This window comes from Bos javanicus, chromosome 5, assembly GCF_032452875.1.
Source record: "Bos javanicus breed banteng chromosome 5, ARS-OSU_banteng_1.0, whole genome shotgun sequence".
In the NCBI taxonomy this organism is placed as follows: Eukaryota; Metazoa; Chordata; class Mammalia; order Artiodactyla; family Bovidae; genus Bos; species Bos javanicus.
Window position 1 is genome coordinate 28453158 of NC_083872.1, and position 25928 is coordinate 28479085.

Genomic DNA, 25928 nt, shown 5'->3' on the forward strand with positions numbered 1-25928 from the left:
AGACTGCACTCTCCCTTCCCGCTAGCCAAGCCTGGCGCCCGTTCCCCTTCCAAACCTTGCTCCAAGCTCCCTTTCTCTGCTGCCTCACCTGCCCAATGCGCCTGTGCCTGTGGGCATACGGGGCTATGGAGGTATGCTGCTGGCACTTGGATCTGCTCCATGCAACCATGTGGCTCTCCAGTGTGGGGGCAGGACTTCAGTGCAACCGCCAGCTGTCTGAGACCACACTCCTCCCGCGCACACGGACAAGGGCACACATGGGCTACTCAGTACAAGTGTCGGGCAAGGGCACAGGCCCTGGGCCTTCCTACCGTTTAGTTCCCACCCTCTGGTTAGGGGCAATGTCAATGGTGTCTGTGACCGCATCGTGACGGACAGCCAAACCCAGGTCTGCGATGGCGCACATGCCATTTTTCTTCACCAGGATGTTCTTTGACTTTAAGTCTCGATGAGCAATTCCAGGTTTCCCTGGTGAAGGAGAAAAACAGGGATCTTTAGAGAAAGACAGCATAAGCGTTTAAAGCATAGTCTCTGCAGCCGGATATGTGGGTTTCAGTTCTGGTTTTGCCCCCCACTAACCCAGTAACCCTGTAAATGCAACTTCATCTGTCTATACATTGGCCACCTCATCCATAAAATGAGAGTAAACACCAGTGTGTGCGTGCGTGCCGAGTGGCTTCAGTCGCGTCCGACTCTTTGGGACACTACGGACTGCAGCCCACCAGGCTCCTGTCCCTGGGGTTCTCCAGGCGAGCATTCTGGAGTGGGCTGCCACGCCTTCCTCCAGGGGATCCTGCCGACCCGGGGACTGAACCCACGTCTCTGATGTCTCCTGCGTTGGCAGGCAGGCTCTTTACCACGAGCACCACCGGGGAAGCCCAAACACCAGTACTTGATGGGAATGCTGTGAAAGTTACACACATTAATGTAGGTGAGCCAAGCGCTTAGAAAGGCATGCGGATTAGCTACTATTACTTTATGAATGCTGTTCCTGTTCACCTTTCCTGAACTCATATACTCCTGTACAGCATAGTCGAGGACTTGAGAAAAAGCTGCTGCACTGGCTAGGTTCTCAGAACCAAACAGGGGAGGTAAGAACCACCACTTTCTCTGCAGAGTCTAGGGATAGTGTCAAACTCTCATGGCTGGTTTTTGATCACAGACAGAAAGAGCTCCTGCCCCACTGACCATGCACCAGGAAGCAACGTACCACCTGCCAAGACCTGGGAGCTCGAGAAAGGCTGAGTCAGTCAACAAGCAGGGACTCCCGAGGTAGTGTTCCTCCAGGAGAACCCTGCCAGATAGTAGACCCAGTGTCTAACCATCCAGGTGACCCAACGATGAGCGCGTGTGCTCACTAAACTGAATCTCGGCACAGTGGTTCAATCCATCTTCTCAGTCCCTTCATTTTCCTGTGAACTGTGGGCATCTGAGACGATCTCTCAGTTAACACCAGCTTCCCAACCACCAACCACGCCAGGACATGGGGAACAAACAATCAACATTTCCCACAGAAGTCCCTCAGTTCAGTTCAGTTCAGTTCAGTCGCTCAGTCGTGTCCGACTCTTTGTGACCCCATGAATCACTCTAAAGGCAGAGGCACCTCTCGTTCTTGCTCAAGTGAAGCTCAAACCCCTCTCCCTTAGACCAGACCCCCATTCCTAAGGCCCAGCTCCGGCTCGCTCAGTGCACAGGAGCTCCTCGACGGGGACAGGACGCTTGCTCAGCAGCCCCACTCACCTTGGGTGCCCACGATCTCCATGTGCAGGTGTGCTAGCCCGCTGGCGGCAGACAAGGCCAGCTTGATCATCCCCTCGATGGTCACCGTGTACCGGTTCAGATAGTCAAACAGGGAGCCGTGCTCGTGATAGTCCGACACGAGCCACAGCTGTGTCCAGGTGCCGTTATCTGCGGAGGACCACAGAGGAGTTCCCGAAAAGGCACAACTACCATCATAAAGGGCAAGGTCAGCGAGGAAGAGTGTATGTGCCACGCAAACCCCCGTGACCCCCGAGTCCCTGCGCCTCGCCCCACACCTCCTGTGGCCCCTCGGTGCCCTTGTCATCTACGGCCGTCCACAGCTTTGGGCTCCAGGAAGATAAGAAGAACAGCCTGTCTTGGTTAGACCTGCTCCCTTCCGGCAGGGGGCTGTAGGATTCTGAACCATGCCTCCCCTATTCCAAATGTGAAATGTGAGGCCTTCAGAAGAGGGAGCACGTGCTCAGGGGAAGTAACAGGGGCATCTGTTTCTTTTGCTTCTGATCCTGACAAGACCTGCTCATCAAAACCGTGACTGGCTGTGTCCTCCCCATCAAGGAGGAAGGCTTCGCAGGCCCTCCTCTGTGCTCCAAGACCCTTCGAGCACAGCCCAATCCCAGCACCAGGCCCATCTGTAGCGCTTCTCTGAAGTCCACTGCTCTTACCAGGCTATGAGCTCTCCGTGAGAGGAGGAAAGAGCTCCTTTGTGCATTACTGTGTTCCGGGCCAAAAATGCTTTTCAATACATGAAGAGGACACTTTCCAAGGATTCCAGAGAGGAATCTTATCATCTTATCATCTTAGCCTCGGAAGAGCAATGGGGAGGCAGTGAGCACACACTTTCATCCAAGGGGCGGGGGGTGTGCAGTGTACAGGGGGAAGGAGGGAGGGAGGGAGAGAAAGGAAAACCAAAGCTGGTAATCTAATGAGCTTGTGCTACTGTCAATATGAAGACTGGAAATTGGATTGAGATCTCCCAAATTCCAGGCTGGCCCTAGTTCTAGGGCCCTACACTATACATATCATGCTAAAAAGACAAGAACAAAGGAGTCTGCTCTTTCTCCTCCCCTGGCCCTGATGTGGGTTTCAACAGCCAGATCCTACTCACACAAGCTGCCAAAATCAATACAGGGAGTGGTTCCTGGGAAAGCACCAACCTTTGCTTCTTTGATTACGAGCAAGGGGTCCATCAAACACACCCCTGAGGTCCAGAGGACCCTGCGTATAAGTTAAAAGGGAAGATGTCTTTTTGAGCCTTTAAAATACATGTCAGATTTAAACTAATCATCAAAAGTAAATCTGTTTTAAAAAGCACCAAGCTTACTCAGAAGGAGCAAGGAATTCTCTCCTCCCTTGCGTGAGAGGTCAAGGCTCTCCAGTCTGGGGGCAGCTGAGGCTTCTACAACCCCCACAGCAATGTGAGAAACAAGCAGCCTGCTGATTTAGGATAGAAAAACAAACACTTAGCATCTTCCGTAGCCTCTGCCAGCAGTGACTTCTAAAATTGCTGGACCACGGAGCGAACTGTGTCCTGACTGCCAGAGACACTCTTCTAAAATGCAAACAGCACCACCCATGGTCTTTCTGTCTTAAGTGCGCTGCCTGCCCAGGTGCCGGCTGTCCTCCCCTCCTAGGCACAGGCAGGAACTGTGCCTTGGTCTTATGTGTGATGACCCCAGGACCAGACAGTAGCCAATGAATATTACTGAATCGACGAATGAAATGTCAATTACTACCCACTCTCTAAAATAAAATACAATCCCCTCAAAATGGCTCCCCATAACCTGGCCTCTGCCACCTTTCCACCCATGTCTTTGGCTGGAATGTTCTGAGTCACCTGCAGCTTCCCAAAGACATTACCCCTCTGCACATGTTTGGACTTCTCTTTTCATTGGTTTTTCTTTCTGACCAGCTCCCTGCCACCTGTGTCTCACCCAAGCCCAGGTATGATCTCCGTGACCCCCATCTCACCCCCATTTTGCGCTCACCAGAATACCTGTTGTTTGATTACTTCCTATAATCAAACATTATTTTACTTTTCTCTTTTGCTAGTCAGTGAGGCTCTTAAAAATGAGTACATGCCTGGGCACATGAGAGAGACTCAAAAAACTAGAGCAAAACCAGCGGAGGAGAGAGGAGGAAACAAGGACCCTCAGATATAAGTGGATCAAAAGCTGAGCTTGAAGGCCGTGGTGGGGCAGCGGGGGGAGGCAGGCTGTGGCTCTGGGGCACCTGCTCCACTGCAACAACGTGTGTGATGCTGCTGTGCCAAGGAGTGTGGGCCACAGGCTTTCCTGGGGCTGTTCTTTCCTTGCAGGGGTTGAAGCTTCCCTTCTTCCTTCCAGTTGTTTTCAACATAAGTTTACTGAAGCTCCTCTAGGGACTACCCTGGAGGTGGGTTTGGGGTATCACAGAAGGGAGAGTGAGCAGGTAGCATGAGGGCTTATTTACCTGTTTAATAACTGCTTGTTTACTTGCTTAATAACCTGGATTTCAGTACAAGCTTTTCGTAGAGGCAAAGTTTGAAAACCACTGCCTTACTCTTGCTCTCGTTCTACGGGGAGCAACTGCGAAGGCAACACAACCGTGCCGTCTCGTGGCTGTTCAGGCCTGGCCGTCCCTCCAGCGAGCCTGGGGTGGGCTCCGGGATGCCTTGTCTGTGAGCCCAGCCCTTTACCTTTATTGTCAGCGGCGATGAACCCGAGGATGTTCTCATGGCGAAGCATGACTGTCTGGTATATCTCTGCTTCCCGGAACCAAGACCGTTCCTCCCGAGAAGAGAATATTTTCACAGCCACATCACCGCCCCGCCAGCGGCCGCGCCACACTTCTCCAAACCGGCCCTTGCCAATAATTTCCTGTAGAACGATGGTCCGGGCCACTGTGCGCTGGACAAAAAGGGGTAACCCTGGGGACCAAAGAAGGGAAAGAAAGCCGACATTGTATACATTTGCTGAACTTTGCAACTCCCACTCTCACGGCCACACTGGAGAAGCCCTTCCTTCCCACAGTGCCTCCATGCTACGGTAGTCCACTGACCACGGAGAGCTCAGGAGCCCAGATGGGGAAATGCATGTGATTAGCTGCTCCTCATCTACGCGGGTTGTCTTTCCAGCTAGTATGGACGACAGATCTGAATATAACTGTCTAACCGGATTTACTAACTCTTCAGCCAGCCTCCCGTGGGCCAAGCCACCCACAGCCGCTTTATGTGGAAGAGCAAAGTCAAGGGGTTGAGTGAGCGAAGCGCCTCTGGCTGCTCTGCTCAGTGGCCACTAGAGGGCAGTGCTGCGTGACCCATGAAAGCCAACCCGAGCTCAGGGCACACCAAGTTCCCACCGCTCTCCAAAGGGATCACGGTTCTGCTCACAAGAGCTCCAGATGCAGCAGGACTGGGGGTGGGGGGACGACTGTCCAGGCTGGTTCTCAGATTAATTTCACTGTCTTTATAGGACTCATTTATCACCTCATTTGATCCATGCAAGGAGTGTCTCCCTCCCTCTCCAGTCAGCTCCACCATCGTGACTGACTTACTCTCTCCCTCTCCTCGACTGAACAAATCAGTGTTATCAACCCCCAAGCTGTTTACTGCATGTTTACTATGCATGAGGCACTTGCATAAATGACCTCATTTCCTTACAACCACCCATAAGGTAGGTATTATTATTGTGCCCATTTTACAAATGAGAAAACTAAGCCTCAAAGGGGAAGGTTAAGTTATTTACTGGAATTCACACAAGCTGTAAATAGCAAAGCACGTAAGACTGACTCCAAAGTCTATGCCTGTAACTCCCACAGCACAGAGCCGCCAAATGCTTCTCAATCTGGCCCCCTCCTCTCCCGGCCCTCCTGACCTGTTCTGACCGCCTCTGGAAGACTTCCATGGGTCTCTCTGCCTCCCCTCTGACCTGGCTTGCCCCACACTCCCCGCATAGCCAGCCTCACCCTGCCCTCCCTAACAGGGGGCTGCAAGATGGATGAATTCACCCTCCACACCACTGCCAGAGTTCTTTCCGCAGGAAAACATGAGCACACACTTTCTCACACGACAGCCTTCGGTAGCTGCCTCTCCCCTCACCAGACAAAGCACAGCCCAAGCGTTTTCCCACCAGGGCCTGGACAACAAGCCGGCCTCTGATCATTCCCTGGACACTCAGTGAACATTTGTGTCTTTTTGTCCTCTCGCTCGAGGGTTTTCCAGTGGCCTGGAACGTGTCCTGCCCTCTTCCCACTCTCAAAACTTCCAACGCAGGACCCCTTCAAACACAACCTCCTCTGTGAGATCCTTCCCCACAATCTCTTCTATCCAGTCCCGGCTCGGCCTCTTGCTCATCTTGTTTACCCTGTATCACCCACAGGATGCTCAACACACACTTGTTAGTGTGAACTGAAAGTTACACAAGCAGCAAGGACTTATTACTTTAAGGCCACAGGATTAAAACCCCAGCACCTTGGAAGCTTTGCATATTCTGAATTAAGAGTGGACTAAACCAACCAGAGAGAAACAGTTACTCATCATTTCACTGCAGATGACACAGTAACCACCCCGGACCTGCCCTAGACTTGGCTAATCCCGATCTTAAAAAAAAGACTCCAGAAAACCTGAGCGACCCTCCTCCAGCAGCAAATCAAGTCACAGAGCCAGTCAGTCCTAACCACTGCCCTACCCTCTTTCAGCAAAGAACAAGCCATGTATTTTCTCTCTTCCTAAAAATATGCAGCTTTTAAATATATCCATCATCTTGGCACTTTCTACTGCAGAGCTTAATAAAGGCAAAACCACGGAAATTCAGAACATGTCAGAGCTCAAAGTATTCCTGTGCTCAAGAAGGGATGTCTGGCCATGACTGATGGCGTAATTTCCCCACAGAAGAGTCTGTCATGGGCTGAAAAAACATATACCAACACACGTGGGACTCTCACGGACGCGAGCCTGTAAGTCTGAGTTAGAATGGCAACAGCGGCCTTTGTATCCACATTCTCCCCCATAGGGACAGAATACCACTGTCACTAAAATAATTATTTATCTTCCTAAAAAGACTGCTATGTACTCACAGCCACATCTACTAGCTAGCTCAGCTCTACCCTGAGACCGGAACCACCCAACGGCCCTTACCCTAAGTTTTAGCCTCACGTCGAGGTCCACCTAAGAAAGGCTTGGTCACCGACAGGCAGCTCCGGAAGTGGTGCTGACGCCATGCTGGAAGCCCTGGCTGCTTTTCTTTCAACTGCCACATAAACCCTTGGGCAACTGGTACGAGTCAATGATTTACCCAACTCCAGCTCTCTGGCCTTACTCGGTGTCCTCAAACTCCCCTTGCGGTTGCTCACAGATCAATGATTAGCTGCCACCACCTCACAGGAACCCGGCACACTCCAGTTTCTCCAAAGGGGCCCTGACATTGAGCACTCTGCTGCTCAGGTGGAACCAGGTGAATTTTAATAGCTGCATGGTTACAAGACTTGAAGAGAGGCAGGGACTCTGGAAGGGAGAGTTTTGCAGCTCATCCCTGGAATTCCAGAGAATGAGAGATTTTCTGGGAACCCCATCATCTTATTACGTGTCAAGACTCCCAAAGAAAGGGGATTCTGAAAGCACATGGCCAGCCTTCTTCCTGAACGTTCCATCGTGCTGGGAGGCAGCAAGGAAGGCTAACGGCCGGTACGAGGCCTGAAGAGGCGGTACCTGAGCCAGACCCTGACGTGGAGAGGTCATAGACCAGGTCCTGGAGCGTCTTGTCCTTGGAGAGACACATCTCACACGAGGGGTCCTCCATGTCCAGCCTCTGGCGGTTGTGATAGACGCGTTGATGATAGTTAATGACGAGGAAAACAATGATGATGATGAGAAAGAGGAGGAACACTGGGCCGGCAATAATGCCCACCAGCTCCACGGGCCCCCACATGGAGGGGTGCTCAGGCTCCTTGAGGTGACCTGGGGCAGGTGAGAGAGGAGAGGGCAAGAAGAGAGTGAGAACGTGGGACCGCCAAGGCTGCCCTCTCCCGGCTCCTCCATCCAGGTGGAGATGCCCCCTTCTTCTCCCCGCTCTTTAGCCTCACTGGGCTGGTGGATCTGTCTGGACGCTCTCACATGCCAGCCTCTCTAGTTATGGCACCCGCTGCAGCCTGCTCGGTCATTTCACAGCATTTCATGGTGTCTTCCCACCCCCATGCCCCAGGCACACACCAGGTTCTGCTCCTCCATTGTGACGTCCTCTTAAAGCTCAACTCGGTCTCTCCCCACCTCCTCAGATCTCCCCAGTCACACCTCTTTAAGTGGCGGACCTGTGAAGGCTGGTGTCTACCACTCCCCAGCTTAGAGCGCCATCCTTCCCGCCTCGAGTCCCTCTCCCCATTTTGCCATCACCATCACATGGCTTATGGGCTGCCTCCTCCAGGATCACCCCAGACCCTCCCACGGGGATCTCTGGCTGGCTCTCCCACTCCCCACCAGCTGCTAATGGCTCCTCAGCCACGACCTAAAATGTGGCTTTCACCTCTGTGGCGCACTCGACAAGTCTCTCCCCCTTTCCTGGGATCTACAGACCAGAATTGGGAGGAACGCCCTCCCACGTCACCTCAGGGAGCATCCAAAAGGCGCCTTCACCTAGCCTCCAACAAAGGGGCGGGGGCATAGTAGAGAAGGGTGAAATGACAGGGGTGCCCTACCTCCACGACGAGCCAATAGTCCAACAAGGGTGTCCACTCACCGCTGGGCACCCTCAGGTCGATCTTGTTGCAGAAGTCAGTGTAGCAGCAGTGTGTGTTGCGCAAGTCCTCGGAGCTCAGGCAGTAGAAGGGCTTCCCGGCCGGGACCAGCTCCACTTTGGGGATGCAGGTGCGCACGTGGTGCTCCATCCCGTCCAGGTTGAAAATGGAGACCATGCAGGCCCCATCCGTCTCACACGTGTAGTTGGCTTGGAGGCAGCTGGTGCACGCACACAACAGAGCTGTGGGGGATTTGGAAGTGGACACTGACGTCACTGTGAGGTCTTAGCCTAGGTCCTCCTCTGGAGTTAGAATACAATCCCCTAGCACACTCGCGGTTCCAGAACAAGGTGCTTTTTACAGGGATGGGGCCAGAGATGACGTCGTCAGGGGAAGCCCAACCTTTTCACCTGTCTATTCAGATCACAGACAAGGCTTTTTGCTCCGCCACACCCCATCCCCCCCGTTTTCCTCTAATTTCTCTAGTTTATGTCTTCAAGAAACAAAGAAACTACCTTTTTGACTCTGCTTTAGACTGTTGTATGTTGTTGTTGTTTAGTAGCTAGGTTGTGTCTGACTTTGTGACCCCATGGACTGTAGTCTGCCAGACTCCTCTCTCTGGGATTTCCCAGGCAAGAATACTGGAGTGGGTTGCCATTTCCTTCTCCAGGGAATCTTCCTGACCCAGGGATTGAACCCGTGTCTCTTTCATCGGCAGGTGGATTCTTTACCATTGACCACTGGGAGGAGGAGGGCTGCTTTAGACTTAGACTTACTTTAAAAAACTGTCTTGTGGCTAGGAAAAGGGTTTTCCTTTGAATTTCGATGCCTAAAGATAAGAGCAAAGCACGGTCCCCTGGGAGACAAGAGGGCCCCTCCCCCACACACTCCTTCCAGCACCACGGCTTCCTCGAGCCATCTTCAACCCCATCTCCCTGCTCTGCACCAGAAACGCCTACAGCTTCCTGAATGCAGTGTGCGTGCTCTCTCACACAGGGTTTTGCTGCAATGGTTTCTTCCTGGCTAATTCTTACAAGTTCTTTAAAATTCAGCTTAAACGTCACTTCCTTTGATAAGCTTCCCCTGACTGGTCCAACAACCTCCTCCTCCCTTTCGTTCCCAGCAGGTACCCCTTTCAAGAGGGGCAAAAAGAACACCCTCCAAAGAGGGTAATATTAGTGCCTACTTCACACAGTCACTGTGAGGATTAAATAAGGTAATGCACAGAATGGATGCATGCTATGTCACTTTAGCAGTGTGTGACTCTTTGCAACCCTGTGGACTGTAGCCCACCAGGCTCCCCTGTCCATGGGATTTCTCAGGCAAGAATACTGGAGTGGGTTGCCATGCCCTTTTCCAGATCTTCCCAATCCAGGGACTGAACCCGCGTTTCTTATGTCTCCTGTGCTGGCAAGCAGGTTCTTTACCACTAGTGCCACCTGGGAAGCCAACGTATACAAAGTACTCAATAAATCTAACCCACTCTGAAAGGGCCTTGGGTATCATCACTTAAAAAGTGATATATATATATATCCACCCCCCCCCCCAAATAGATAGTATACGCAATCACCTCTGGGACTAACAAGTTTGGCTGGGTGTGTATTATCCCTAAGTGTGCACTGTTGACAGGAAACTACTGTAAATGAATTTGGTGCCTCTGAAAGTCAGTTCAGCAGTCCTGGAATCTGAAATCCTTTATTTATCCATCTAACAGGAATAGCACAGACAGCAGCAGCTGGTTCTCCCCAGCACTGCCTCCCAGGAGCCTAACCCAGCCCTGACCTCTGGGGATGGGTAGAAGAGTGGCTCGACCCACCAGGGTCCTGAGGCTGGGGCTCACGGGGCTGCACACAGCACTCACCCATCAGGGATGCAAGTGGAAGGGGGACCCGAGTCCCGGGCTGGACACTACACGCATACTATCTGGATACCAAGAGGGAACATATTCAAACTTCGGCCCCTGGAGAAGAGTCATTTATGACCAGTCCCGTGAAAAACTATCCTGTTGTAACTCACCCCTTTCGGCTGTAAACAGTCTATCTTTGTCTCTTCTTCTAAAACACTGAAAGGCATCTCCTGGCCTTTCAAATCGAAAGACAGAATAGAAATATCTCTGGGTCCAACTCCCCACTCCGGCAGGCTTTCTGTAAACGACACACTCCTCACCATCCCCACCAAGGAAATAAAGGAGAGCAACCTCGGACAGGTTCTCGGACAGCGTGGATCTTCACCGCACGGCCTGCGGGATTTCCCCCCGCCCCCCACAGTGCTTGATCAGAGCCCTTTCTTCTGGGAGAAATTCCAAGACACGCAGCTCTCTGCTGAAGGGCTTGGGGAGTGTTGTATTTTAAAGGCAGGAAGTTTAAAGCAGGTACCCTTTAGACTAGGATCCCAAACACAAAAGGAATTTTAAAAGTAAATTCCTTCTAAATGTCATTCTTCTTGCTGACTGAAATTTACTTCTGCAACTCTCAGAACACTCAGCCCAAACCCCTTTGACTCACGCTGGAGTCCTGCCTACTCATCAGCGAGCGCGAACGCCCATTCCTCTCTCTGTCAATGGGGACATTCAGGCACAAAAGGGGTCCCCGTGGCATGCACACCTCTCAACACACGCGCCCCAACGGCCGGCTGGGGATGAGCACAGTCTCGGGGCTATTTTCGGAAGCCAGAAGGGAAAGTGAACGACTCCCAGAGGGCTATTCTGAGCACAGTGGGACACGCAGGCCAGACCCGCGGCCGCCTCTGGAAAAGCAGCTCCCTTCGGAATCTGTCAATTAGCAGCCGGGGAAGCAGAGCCCCTGCTCCCAGACATGCGCTCCCCTTTCCCTGGTTCACGGCCTCTTTCACAGTGATTCATCCTGGAGGACGAGCACACCCACACGTGGCTCATTATTTTTGGGAAGCACTTAAACAATCTTGGTGTAAGACAGGAAAGAACAAAAGTGGTGAAATCTATGCTAGACGGGACGAAGAACGGAACTGGGAGCGGGGCCATGCGGCTTTGTGATAAGGGATTGGGCAAGTCCCTGACTCTATCTGGGCCTCGGCAACCCAGCCAGAAAATACCATATATGTGACAGAGACGGTTTGAAGATCAGCCCACATCTGCCGAGTGCTGTTGGTCCTCTGAGAAGGCTGCCTACATCTGTGTACAGGTCTACTTTATACCAAGGGAGTGAGAAGTCTGAAAAGGGTATTTTTGAGATAGCCATCACCACTGCCCACGCCCCTGTGAGGTTTCTGTTACTCTCTCCAGAGCCACAGCAGGGGAACATGGCAGGAGCAGGTCACACAGACCCAGGGCTTAAACACCAGCTCTATCAGTCACATGACCTTGAACGAGTCAGTAACCTTTCTGCACCCCAGCTGCCTAATCTGAAAAGTGGGGCTGTTAATTACCTCACAGGACTATGTAAGAATTACATGAAATAAGAGATTTACGAGCTAACTCAGTGGAAAAGATCCTGAGGCTGGGAAAGATTGAGTGCAGGAGGAGAAGGGGGTGACAGAGGATGAGATGCTTGGATGGCTTCACCGACTCAATGGACATGAGTGTGAGCAAACTCTGGGAGATGGTGAAGGACAGGGATGCTGCAGTTCACGGGGGTTGCAAAGAGTAGGACATAGCAACTGAACAATAATGAGACTTAAAAAATACGAAGCAAATAGATATTCAATAAATTTTAATCACTCCCTTCAGTGTAAAACTCAAGTAAACACATTCACGTACGACATGTCTCTCTAACCACTAATTAGGAAGTGCCAGGTTACAGCAAGACCACAGCAAGGAACTGCTGTTTGAGTCTCAGCTCTGCCAGTAACTAGTTGCGTGGTTTTGGGCAACTCATTTTAACCTTCCTGAACATCATTTTCCTCATCACTAACCAGAAAGAAGGGGCTGAACCAGATAAGCTCCAAAATCCTCCAGCTGAAATCTGAATCTAGTTTGTTTTTAAATTCACATTGCTTGGATCACTGATTCAACACTGGGAAGTTCTGCTTTAATTCCACATACCTTTTCCTGAACTTTAAAGAAAGACTAGTCTTAACCATTTTTTTTAACATTTTTTTATTTACTGGTGGGCTTAGTTGCCCCGTGGCATGTGCCATCTTAGTTCCCCAACCAGGGATCGAACCCACATCCCCTGTATTGCAAGGCAGACTCTTAACCACTGGACCATCAGGGAAGACCCAAGAAAGACTGGTCTCTAAATCGTCTTCTGTTAATATTCATTTTTCATTGAAACGAAGTGATCATAAAAGTATAAAAACATCTGAATTATGGGATTCTCTGGCAATCCAGTGGCTAGGACTCTGCACTTCACTGCCATGGGCCCAGGTTTAATCCCTGGTCAGGGAACTAAGCTCCAGCAAGCCACGTGGCATGGCCAAAAAAAAAAAAAAAATCTGAATTTACTAAAACTTTTCTAGTACACTAAATCACAAATTTAGCTTTTGATTTCTTTGAAAAACTCAATCTGGACTACTGATAACAGCCATTTATAATGTTTCACAGTGACTCATCAGGTGAAATCAGCCTACACACATGTACACAAACAGCACATACCTAACACACTCCGTGTTCCTGACCAAAGCGTCAGAAATAACACAATTAGGAAACCCAGTCACAGAGGAGGCACAAAAGCAGGTGAAAAGTGGTCAGAGTGAAACTCTCACTAGCATAGCATTTTGATATGAACAAGCTAGTCAAACCTGAACTAAAGACATTATGGCAGGATTTGAACATGTTTTCAAAGTATGATGAGAAGGTGGTCTGTGGTAGAATATCAAAGCAAATTTAATTTGGGAGCGAGGCTGTGTTTGGAGGAAGGCTGACAAGTCCCGACTTGGGCAGACTCTGTCTCGCTGCATATTATGGAGCCACTAAAACGCTGGGTCTGAGCAAAGACAGCCCCACGCAGAACCCTCTCTCCTGCCCATGGCATACTCTGGAGGACACTCAGTCAAGGCTGTTGTCCCAACAACTAGAAATTCCCAAGAACCAAGTGGCTAAACTCACTGCCCTTCAGCCCACATCACCAGCAGAGAGGGTGTGGGGGGGCAAGGTGGAGGCACCAAGCTCAGAAGGTAAGAGGCAGCCGCAGAACACCCACATTCGTCCTGGTACGTGAAGGTTCGTGATATTTTAAAGCTGCAGCATCTATGATTTTTGGCTTATACGTGTGTGTGTGTGTGTGTGTACACACAGACACATATACTCCTTGGGGATGGTAAGTTTCATCAGTTTAGGGTGGCACATTGTCCTGTTTAGGGATACTAAACCTGCCTCTTCCAAACTTCACTGGGCAACCTTCTAGTTTCACAAGAGTTAAGATCTGGTGCCCAAATCAGCCTGTGCCCCCTCCCCCCTTACTCTTCATGACTTCACAACTTGATCGTAGCTGCGTCTGAGCCCTCCTCTTTCCAGATGACAGCATCCATCACACAGCCCAAACTGATGAGAACAGCCTATTACAACCTGTGATCTTTTTAATTATTCTTCCTTGGACCATATCCAAACTCCCTACAGCTTTCTTGGGATAGAACAAAGACCACAATTCTACACAACTCTGTGACCCTGAAAAGCCAAGATGATCTTGGGAGAGGGAAAACAAAGAGAACAAAGTTGAAGGACTCACACTACCTAATTCAAACTTACTACAAAGCTACAGCTATCAAAACAGTATGAAACTGGCCTAAGTGCAGACTATAAATCAATGAAACAGAAATGAGAGTCCAGAAACAGATCTATATATCATCAACTGATTTTCCACAAGACTGTCTAAAACATTTTGGGGGTGGGAAGACTAGTCTTCAACAAACAGAAATCCACATGCAAAAGAATGAAGTCAGACCCTTCACACCACACACCAAGATTAATTAATATAAGTTATTACATAATGTAAGTAATGTAATTAATTCAATGTAAGTCAAAGACCAAAATATAAGAGCTAAAGTTTATATTCTAAAATTTTTTAAATGAAAATAAGGGTAAATCTTCATGACCTTGGATTTGGCAATGGGCTCCTAGATATGACAGCTAAAACACAAGCAACAAAAGAAAAACAGATGAACTGGCCTTCACCAAATTAAAAAACTTTTGTGTCTCAAAGGATAATATCAAGACAGTGTGAAGAGAACCTACAGAATGAGAGAAAATATTCAAAAATCATGCATCTAATAATGGTCTTGTATCCAGAATGTGTAAAGAACTCACTCTTAAAACTTGATGACAAAAAATAATTTTAAAATGAGCAAATGATTTGAATGGACGTTTCTCCAAAAAAGATATACAAATGACCAAAATGTACATGAAAAGATGGTCAACATGATATCAAATGCAAATGAATGTCAAATCCAAATGTAAACCAAAACCACATATAACCAAATGTGGTATTTTAGTGACTTTCTGATAAGGTACAGTTTTTTGGTGAATTTATATTTCTTTCTATATTTTTAGGACCAATCTCATTTTTAATAAGGTAAAAAAAGAGGGGGGGGAAAAAACTAGAGAAAAAGCTTCTGTTTTTGCCATGTGATGTCCCAAGAGTGCATCTGTAGAAAAGTGCTTGTCAGCTAAATAAAAATCACATTTGATAGAAAAACAAAAACAAACAGAAACCAAACCACAATGAGATACCACTTTACACCCACTAGGAAGGCCATAAGAAAATGCTGGTGCAGATTCAGAGGGAACTGGAGCTCTACACACTGATAGTGGCATCGCACACGGGTACAGCTCCTGTATGGGGAAAACAGCCTGGTGGCTCCTCAGTAGGTTAAACACTGAATCACCATACAACCTGGCAATTCCACGCCCAGTGCAATATATCCACAAGAATGAAAGCAAGCGTTTACACAAAAACTTGTACACAAATGTTCCTAACAGCACCATTCACAACCATCAAAAGGTGGAAACCCAAATGTCCACTGAACAAAGCGTGGATAAACAAAATGTGGTACCCTCATCAGATGGAGTATTAGTCAGCTATAAAAAGGAATAAACTACTGATATTTACTACAGCGTGGATGAACTTTGAAAACATTATGTTAATTGAAAGAAGCCACATATTGTACGAGTCCATTTATATTAAACATCCAGAAAGCATATTAGTGGTTATTAGGGGCTGCAGAGGGGAGAAGATGGGGAATGCTGGCTTTATGGGTTACTAGGTTGGTTTCCTTCAAGGTAAAGAAAAAGTTCCGGAACTAGAGAGGTGATGGTTTGCCTAACATCATGAAGGTACTTCATTGACTTATACACTTTAAAATGCTTAAAAATTGTTATATGTGTTTTACCACAGCTTTAAAAATACCATAAATCTCTAAAAAGCAGTATGTATAATACACTCTCAACTACAGAACAAAACCAACAAAAACCCAACACATGCGGACCCCCCAAAATGAAGGTACAGTGTTGTTCTGTGTCCTTCCCAAGTCTGTAGGCTCTCACATGTCCCAGGAACCCGTGAACTCCTACAGCGGGGAACCAGAGTCCTTCTTGTCTTCATTTTCTCCCTGGTATCCAGCACAGTGCCCACACACAGCACTGTGCTTAATAATCTCATTCAGCAGCTCTCAGCCTAGCCATCTGAGAGGGCAGGGGGCTCTGCCAGAGAGGACATGCTTTTATCTGTTTTATATGTGTCTCCACATTTTCATTTTTGAAAGGTTTTGACTGCTTTAAGAAGACAGAAAAAAGAAAAGTTTTTCAGTAACTACTGGTCTAGACAACTGTCAAAATGTTTACGAAAATCCTGAATTGGGCTTAAAAATGGAGGTGTCTGGCACTACACTATACAAAGTAGAGGTAATGTCTGTTTCTCCAGAAAGGCTGGGGAGCCGACAACAGCACCAGGAAGGAAAGCCCTGCTACACTGAAATAAAGTAATTGGGTGCTATTGGTAACAGAGATTTGAGGTGCATTTTCAGTTTTCACAATCATCAAAATTAGACTGTAAAAATACACTAAAATAAAACAAAAACTCTCAAGTACCAAAGAGCCATACTAAAGTCAAATTTTACATGTGTAGCTGGTGGTACCCAAAGAGTGTACTGTAAAAAGCACTTCTAGCTGACTTAATAAAGGAAGCTATTTGTATGAAAGGAAAAAAAAAAAGGCACAGATTTAACAATAAGACATTTGATAAGCTTGGTATTTAATTTCAATCTGGGAAAAGGTCTCAGAGTGGGGTTTGCATAAGAGAAAGGTGTTTGAAAAGCCAGCTCCACACTGTATCTATTCTACAAACTGCCTTTCTGACATTCTACTTGGAGACAAACCCAACCCCAGAGAGCTGTTTAAACAAGTTCACCCTTAAGCCTCAGGTCTAGAGAATGAAAGCTTTGTTCTCACTCAAAAGAGACGTTTGATGTTTATGCTAAGGAGACCTGTCATTGCGACTTAATTTATGGCTGGCTGTAAATGCCTGAGCATCCAGCAAGGGCCCACCTGCTGCCCAAGGGAATGTCAAGGTAAAGCTGGAAGGAGAGGCATCACTATGGCAGAGCATGTCCCATGCTCCTGGGACCTAAGTGTACAAACTCAGCCATCACATTCACTGTCTGCTAGCCACTTGGTATTTCTCCTTTACCCACAAGTTTATGTTGACATGTACAACCTTCTGTTTTCTTTCTTTGTTGTACTTAAACAGACACACTCCTGGCTCATTAGAGCAGGGGAGAGTATTTATCAGTGGTGTTTTGTATTTGCTTCCTGACCTACTTACTACACTACGATGTGTGGAGAGGTGACAGTGCACGTCAGTTTTGAGAAGAGGGATAGGAATGGTTGTTTCAGACAACTAGGACAATGAAGGGAAAAAAATCAGCAAGGATGGAGAATAAAACTAACGAGGTTGAGGACTTCCCTGGTGGTCTGGTGGTCAAGATGCCACGCTTCCAGTGCCTCTACTGCAGGGGGCACGGGTTTGATCCCTGGCTGGGGAACTAAAATCCCACGTGCTGCGCGTGGCACAGCTGAAATAAAAAAAAAAAAACCACCAAAAACACCAAAAAACACCTAATGAGGTTGAGATCAAATTTATCTCAAGTAAAATGGGCAGGTAGTGGATTCAACAGAGATGAAGAGGTGAGGTAGAGATTATGACGTTCCCAGTAATGCACAAATGTCTGGCACTTTTGAGCGACTAGGATGAAAACTGTATATATAGGAGATAGTGAAATTACAGCAGGACAGAACTGGAATCATTTACCTAGGATTTTGCTGAGAGGATGGGGAAAAAATGAATGAATTCAATTCAATTATTAAGTACCTAAAACACACAAGGCTCTGTGATAGAACAAAGACATATAAAGAAAATGTAAGACAGTTCCTAGGATCAACTTTCAGGGCGTAGAGGGTGGGAGAGTGGGAGCAGCAGAAAACTCTAAGCCAGTGTGAACCTCTGTGTTACTGAACACAGACCAAAAGGAAAGGCAGAGAGGATGGAGTTAGTGGCTGGGGGACAGGAGGAAGACAGAGCGGGTCCCACACTTGGAGGACGCTGGATTTGGCTGAGAAGGCCAAGACCAAGAAAAGCACAAGGCGTGTGAGGTCTCAAGTAAATGGGCAACAGGATGACAATGCCAGGGTTCTAGCCAGAGATAAGGGCAATGAGTGAGACTAGACCAGACTGCATGGATCGTGATGGCGGGCGAAGAGGTCTGGAGTCAATCCTGGAGGCTGCATGAAGGTGACAGAGGCGGCGCTCTTTCCATGGCTGAATCCAGCGGCAGGATGGAAAGGTGGGGACGGGTGGAAAGCTACTTTAATAGTCACCACAGCACACAGCAGAGTGCAGGATTTTGAGCATGGGCTGTGGAGTCAGACTTTAGGCCCGCTGCTTAACCTCCATGCCCCCGTTTTCTCACCTGTAAAATGGGGATGAGAGTGGCTCACACAAGGGCTGTACAGAGTAAGCAATGCAGCACAAATGTCCAGTATTACACTTGAGTAGATGGTACACACTCAGGAAATCTGATGGTTTTATTATTGCTGTCACCCTAGTGAATGAGAAGGGGCTGTGCTCTGGGTGGTTTTATGGTTGCTCTAACAAGCGTAAGTCAGTCTGTACTCAAACTTCTTAATGGCAAGGACGGACAGATTCTTTCCTCGGTATCCCCCTCAACACGGAGCTTGAGGAGCTGGAGGAGTGCTCCCTAACACCTAGGGAGATGTTAAGAAAGAATACTGATTGAATCTGAATTTATCTACTGCAAGTGTAGAAAGTAATGTGCAAATGTACACCAAGACAATACATGACGATCTGGGGACAGAGGCGCTCAACACAAAGAATACTTTTTTAAAAAATAAAAATCCCTCAAATCACAAATTCCTCAACATATCAAAATCATTTAAAGCATCCACAATCTTCTCTCTTCTCCAAACCTCACAATGTCTAGGAAAAGGTTAACAGGCAGCAGCTGAAAGCCACATGTGGTCTCAAGACTTCTTTGCACATGTAAGTCCATCCACGGGATGGCAGGGTGACCCAGTCTCAAGGAGCCTCAAGCCTATCTCGGGGAGTGCACTTATCCCTCAATCCTGTTTTCCTTCTCCTCATATAACCATCTGACTCACCCCACATGCATTTTAAAAACAATACCTATTTACTATTTCAGTTTCTGTAGGTCAGAAGTCCAGGCATAGAATGACTGATATTGGCTGGGGCTTTCTCATCTAGGGCTGGGACCTCTTTCAATCTCACTCATTGCTGGCAAACTTCAATGACCTGTGGATGAAGGACTATAAGGGCCCCCCAACTGCCCTACTCGCTGATGGCCAGGGACCACTCCGCTCCTAAAGCTGGCCTGCAATTCCTGGTCACGCGGCTCCCATGGGCAGTTCACACTTGAATGTTTACTTTCTCCCAAGCTAGCTGGGGCATCACTGCCTTCCTCTTCTGCAATCAGCTAGAAAATGCTCTGCATTCAAAGGGCCAGCTTGATTAGGTCAGGTCCACCATGACAGCGTGCCCATCTGAAGGTCAACTGATTTAAACCCTTCACAATACAGCTGACCCTTGAACAACTCAGGGGTTAGGGGAACTGACCGCTACAGAGTCAAAAACCCACGGATAACTCAACAATCACCCCACTAGATCTGCAGTTCCGCATTCGTGAATTCTGCCAACCGTGTACTGCATAGTACTGCACTCTAGTATTTACTGAAAAAAAAAAAAAAAAAAAACAAACCCACCCATGTGTAAGTGGACCCATACAGTTCAAACCGCGTTGCTCAAGGGTCAACTGTACCACCTTCATTCATGTCTGAGTAACTGAGAACCAGTGTGTGTATACCTAAGGCTGGAAATCATGGGCAGAAGGGAGCAGTGGGGAGGACTGTGGTGGACATAATCAGCTCGTACTTTGTTTCTTTATTATCTATTTCACCTGCCAGAAGGTGAGCTTCATGAGGGTAAGCATTTCATCTCCTTTTGCTTACTGGTGTATCTCTGCACCTACAACAGCGCCCGTGTTACAGGAACCTTTAGATCACCACAGCAGTTCTCAATATATGTATATATATACCTGTTTATTCACAGGCTAGAAACAGGACTTATAACTGTATACATTACACTGGTACAGTGAAACCATCTAGGAGTCCTGGGAATTCCACAGGAATGATTCTCTCTGCCACAATCATCGCACTGCTTGAACAAAATACAGTCAATTTTCATTATTCATGGATCCGTATTTGTGAATCTGTCCACTTGCTAAAATTTATTTGTAACCCCAAAATCAATACTCTCAGTGTTCATGGTCACTCACAGGTGAGCACAGAGGGGTGACAAATTTGAGTCACCCAACACACACGTTCCCACGGAGGTTGAGTAAGAACGCTCTGGCTTGTTTCAGCCCTCATACTGTTAACATGCGTTCTTCTCATGGTATGTTCAGTGCCAAGCTTTCTGTCTTTCTGTGGTTTATGCTGGTGGCCCCAAGAGCAGTGTGGAGACGCTGTCTAGTGTCCCCAGGCTCGAGAAGACAGTGACACACCTTAGAGAAAATCCATACACTGAACAAGCTTCATTCAGGCAGGCATTATAGTGCTGTTGGCCCTGAGCTCAACTTTAATGAATCAACCATATATATTAAATAATTTGTCTTTAAACAGAAACACAAACAACGTAAGGTGATGTGCTGACCAGCCGATGAAAGCACAGCAACCAGCAGCAGCAGCGGTCCAGGATTTGCTAACCCAGTGTTCAACTGGGCTTCACAGAACAGTTACCGAAAATAAGGCCACCTGACTGCGTTAGCCCCATTTTACAGATCGAACAATGACGTGGACAGGGCTGTGCCGTGGCAGCCCCCGGCGCACTCCGGCACACCATCCTGTTTTATTTCCTTCACAGCACTCATGACTGATAACCGTGTTTACTCATTTATTTTCAGTCTGAGCCTCTGCAATCATAAGTTCCATGAGGAGTTAGGGATTTTTGTCCCTCTTGTTCCCTGTGGCCTCCTCGTGCCAAGAAGCATTCCAGGCACACACCCAACTAAATGAATAAAGAAACCTCCTATATGTAATTGTGTAAATATTAGAGTGATTGATACTTTAAAGGGAAAGGCAGTTACTTTCATTATGTTAAATTCAAAATATTTAGCAAGACAAATGAGGCTTCAGACTAAATGCAGAGAGAAAAAAGCCAAAAAGAACACCACAGCTGCCTGAGGTGGCACCGTGTGAGATGCCCTACAAGCAGGTAAGACTGCCAGGGAGGCTGGTGGACCAAGACTACAGAGGAAGAAGAAAGCTACGCTAGGAATGGTATGTACCCACAACGGAGAAGCTGGAGGGCAGAGAGAACAGGCGAGACCAGAGATGCTGCCTCCAGGCCCAGCTGCAGGCTGAACCATGTATGAGGCAGAGAAGCTGAGGAGAGCAAACCCAAGAGGCGGGACAGGGGACTCCAGCGGGCCATGAGGCCCCCTGCAGAGTGACAGCCTGCAGGGGACTGCCTGCTCGGATCTTTCAAAGGTCTGGGCACTCCCAGGCCAGGTGGAACTGATGGGCTCCAGAGGCCCTCAGCACTTCCAGCATCGGAGGGGGCTGATGAGCAAGAGGACTCCAGGATTTTCTCCTCGTGAACACACAGAGGAAAATGAGGTAAGACCCTCTTACATCAACTCCTGCTGTAACAGACAAATAGCACAAGGGCTCGAGACAAAGAGGCGGGATTCCAGAATTAATGTTCACCGCGGCTCTGAGCAAAGACTGAACCGTAAACAATACGGATTTCAAAATTAAAACAAAAGAGCCACTTCAGTATTCTAATTTAACCTTCAAAAATAAAGACGATTTCAAGCACCGCGGCCTGAGAATTCCATTCCACCTCAACACCCTGTGCTCCTGAGTTATTATGAGAACAGGCTGAGGCTGCAACGCAATTCAACTCCTGTTCCAAAATGCAACAAGCAGCTTCAACAGGCCACGCTGGAAGAAGCAGCGCGCCTCCTCGTCTCCTTGTCTCCTGATTCATATTTTGGTAGCAAGGTTACAATTAGCTCACCGGTGGCGAATAAACCTATTTATAACACAGCAGTCCACCTGAAAGACACAATCATCTCAAAAGGTTTTTAGAGGAAAACCAAGTGCAGCTTCTTCTTTTACTGACTGCAGATTTCCAAGGTCCTTTCGGATGAAGTCCTCAGTCTAACCTTCCTGTGTTCACAGGCACCATTCCGGCCACCTCTCTGCCTCCATGTTCTTATGTAACACTTACATGGTGCCATAAACATACCCAGAGTTGCGTAAGAATGAAAACGTTGCCAAACCAATAAAGCCTAAAGCAGGTCACTCCCTCCAGACTGTCTTTGATTAGCACAGGTATGCTGCCAGGTCTAGGATGTGAGGGCTTGTCAAGAGACAGAAATTAACTTGAGGAAATCTGAAAGGGGTCCACAAGAAAATGCAACAGAGAACAAATTAACCACAGTGTGACATGTGTTGCTTCTCTCAATCCCAGGAGCTACTCTCTGCCCCATAAGATAAAAAGTAACCCAACATTGCCTGTTCACTGAAGTCAGAAACTGTGTCTAAAAATACCACCCAGCCAACTGGCTGTCAGTAAGACAGTCTCACAAATGTCCCAATAAGAGAGACACAGACCAGTTCCTGACTTCATGGAGGCAAAACTGAGGCAGTCACAGAAAGGTGAAGTGCCTTACTCAAGGACAACCTGTCAGGGAGCAAAGTTCTGGGGCTGGAGAGCGGCCTCCTCCCCCCACCTGGCTCTAACCTTTAACCAGAGTAGCCATTTTATTGTGTTAATCACATCTGTTCCAGGAGCTCTTAACAAAATTCATCGGAGATTCTCTTTTTCTCTACAAGAGTTCACTTCTGCTGTATTTCAAACTCATGTCCACTCAACAAAAGTGTAAGACTTGGCCTGAGATTAAATTTTGGGTTAATCACAGAAATTCAAAATATTCCCATCAGAACCTCAAATGTCTCCCTTGCAGCTTTTGTCTTAAGAAAATGAATGTCATGTTCTCCTGCTACTAATTCAGCTTTACATTTTTAAATACTGAAGTGACAATGCCAAAGGTAGGCCTTAGAATGTGGTCCACCTATTAGATGGATGCAGTTTATAACCTGGAACTCTCGCTCTGTACCACTGGCCTTTTACTAAGTGGCTGCTAGTTCACTATTTAACACAGACACCTATCCCTTCCTGTCCTCACATCCTGTCTTCACAGGCATCAGGGTTGCCTGGCCCTGCTGCTCCTCCCGGCCCACCTAGGGGAGCACGACAGAGGAAGCGTGGGGAGGACAGCAATCAACTTCTAGTTATCTCACAGCCTCTATGTTCCCAGAACTGATGCTTCACTTTAAGCCTTTTGCAACAGTGGTCTCTGTAGCATGCACTATTGGCAACGAGATGTGTCCCGGAAAAAACCGTAGTGTCTGGCCAAGTCTGAAGGCCTTCGAGAATGTTTGCTGGATACACAACCTAATTTCCAATTAACCAAAAAAAGAAACCAACTCCCTACTATGCCCACCCATCCTCACCCCAACAAACATCCATTTCAGGAAGGTTACCAAAAAAAAATGAACCTGCCCCATTCAGAACCAGTTGGATCATCAATTAAACATTCTTAACTAGCTCATGACAACAAGAAATATCCCACCAGACATTACACCAAACCAACAGGGAAATGGCTGTTAAGAATCTCAGATATATTAGCAACAGGATAAAAATTCCTAAGGAAGGAATTTACAGATTTAGTCATACACATGTAAAATGACAAACCTGAAGGCTGAATCTCCTTATTTGCTACCCTTCTAGAGAAATAACATCATGATACACACTCCAAAAACATGGCCCCAAAATAAGGCCCAGCATACATTATTCATGAAAACCATTAACTTACCACGAATGTCAGGCTGTGTTCACATACCTTCACCACATCTATCAGACCCCACAGCGCGTTACCTCTGCCACAGAGCAGTGAGATCCAGGAACACACACGACAGCCTTAGCAGAAGCATTACCCAGTGAACAAAGACCCCACCACACAGCCTGCACCACTGGAAACAAACATCAAGGCTGGAGGGGATGAACTTGTTTGTGAGACGCCAAAGTGGGATCATGTCTTTGGTTGATTGTCTCATTTCTAAAAGAAGCCTGAACCCACCTGAGAACCATTATTTTTTGGTGGAGAGAAGAGAGCCACAGAACACAACTTGATCTCCCACTGCTAGAAGGTTAGGGGCTGCCGAGAAGTCAGAGCAGCAGGCTTTGTACATCGGGAGCAAACACAGTCCTGACGGTCTCTCCCGTATCCAACTGTGGGTCAATAATCACTCCAATATAAAGGCCAAATATAACCTTCATCTGCTACCCCAATGCCAGCGCAGGGTTGAGACGACTCCCTTAAATATTTTAGGGTTTCATCTGCATTCCTCAAGCCCGTAAAGCCTCACAAACGAGACACCCAACTGAATGTCCCACAGAAAGGTACCACTTTGGGAGTGAGAAGGATGGAGGTGCTACCAGGGAGCAGAAGGCTGTGGGAGTTGGAAGGTGAGGGGTGTGCAAGGGTGGGGGAGGACGTAGGGGGAAGGGCTGGGAAGAGGGCTGTGTAGGAAGGTAAATAAATCCTGACCAAGGGCCAAGAGCTGGTCTGGTGGTGGGGTCTTTAAATACTCTTGGGGGTGGGAGGCACGTTCAAGGATGTCACCTGAAAGGCATCCACAAAGTGACCAACAGAATGGACCCCCTAAGGTGGGGTGGGAGTGGCGAGGGAGAAAGCAAATACACCTAGATGCAGGTTAACCGTTCTGGAACTAGGTTTCCCAGCGTTAGAGAGATTCCAAAGCCAAGCTCCAGATAGGGGCCTGTTCGTCCCATTTCCTCCACCAAGCTTCCCCGGGGCATGTGGACTGGAGGTGGGGGTTTGGCCCCACTGAACTCAAGGGACTGCCCGAGGGGGAAATGTGACTCGCTTTCCCAGAACGAAAGGGAGGAAGGAGAGGGAGGGGAAGACGCACCCCAACTGCAGGAGGGAGCAGAAGGAAAGGTTGAAAACCCCCTTCCCCTTTTATCTATGGTGCGCAAGGGCTCTCAACGTCAGGATACCTCGGAGAAGCAAAGACCCCATTGCCGAAGCCCCATAATCTTGGCGGGAGAAAAGGCGCCCCCCCTCCACACTCCCCGCTGGAGCATCTGGAGGGAGGGAATGAAGACCCCCACCCCTGGACATGCTGAGCGGCGGAAACGTGGATCTCCAAACCTCGGGGAAGGAAGCCTGCACTCCCTTCTATGGAACATGGGGGTGAAGGGAGTGCGACCCTCGAGAGCTCCCCGAATCCAGTCCCTCCTGGGAAAGGGCTCGGGTCCCCAGGGGCCCGGCGTGAGCCCGGTCCCGGCGGGGTGGCCGCGCCTCGGGGATCGGGGTAAGCCGACCCAGGTTGGGGGTCACCGCGACTCCCCCGCGCCCCCCGCCCGGCCATATTGTGCGCGTGGGGAGGGGGCGCGCTGTAGCCAGGGGCCGCGGCGCGAGGCCTCGCCCTCGCCTGGCCCGCTCCATCCCGGCCCCCGCCCCCGCCCCGGGACTCACCCTGGATCCCCCGGGGCCCGGACCCGCCGCTGCCGGCAAGCAGGAGGACAACAAGGGGGAAGAAGGAGGAGGCTCCGGCCGACTCCGCCATAGTAACCGCCGCCGCCGCCGCCGCCGCCGCCGCCGCAGCCCAGCAGCGCCCAGCGCGCGCGCGCGCGCCCCCGGCGCCTCCCCTCCTCCCGCGGCCCGGCTCCCGCCTCCCTCTCCTCCACCCGGCGCCGGCACGTGCGCTCCCGGCGGAGCCGGCGCCGCGGCCGCCGCGCGCGCCCCCGAAGGGCGGGGCCGGGCGCGCGCGGGCGCCCGCCTTAAAGGGGAGTGTCCCCGTTAAAGGGGTGGGAGGGGCTCGCGCCTCGGCCAACCTCACCCGTGAGTGCCAAGCACGGCGTGGA

General features: G+C 48.9%; 1 protein-coding gene across 3 annotated transcripts in view; it reads right to left on the reverse strand.

The window, feature by feature from the left end:
• The window catches only part of ACVR1B (activin A receptor type 1B), a 33730-nt gene extending 8052 nt beyond the window's left edge, over positions 1–25678 (reverse strand). Inside the window, exons 1-6 of one of the 3 annotated variants that reach the window (XM_061416010.1) lie at positions 25540–25678; positions 8469–8708; positions 7445–7693; positions 4436–4666; positions 1741–1908; positions 312–468 (exon numbers count right to left, since the gene is read on the reverse strand). In XM_061416010.1, the coding sequence (XP_061271994.1) occupies positions 312–468; positions 1741–1908; positions 4436–4666; positions 7445–7693; positions 8469–8708; positions 25540–25630 (1136 nt within the window). In that variant the 5' untranslated portion in view covers positions 25631–25678. Of the gene's footprint in view, positions 1–311; positions 469–1740; positions 1909–4435; positions 4667–7444; positions 7694–8427; positions 8709–8981; positions 9210–25539 lie in introns of those variants that run through there. The other 2 variants (XM_061416013.1, XM_061416014.1) reach the window with 2 other exon arrangements.
• Positions 25679–25928: the final 250 nt, after the last annotated feature.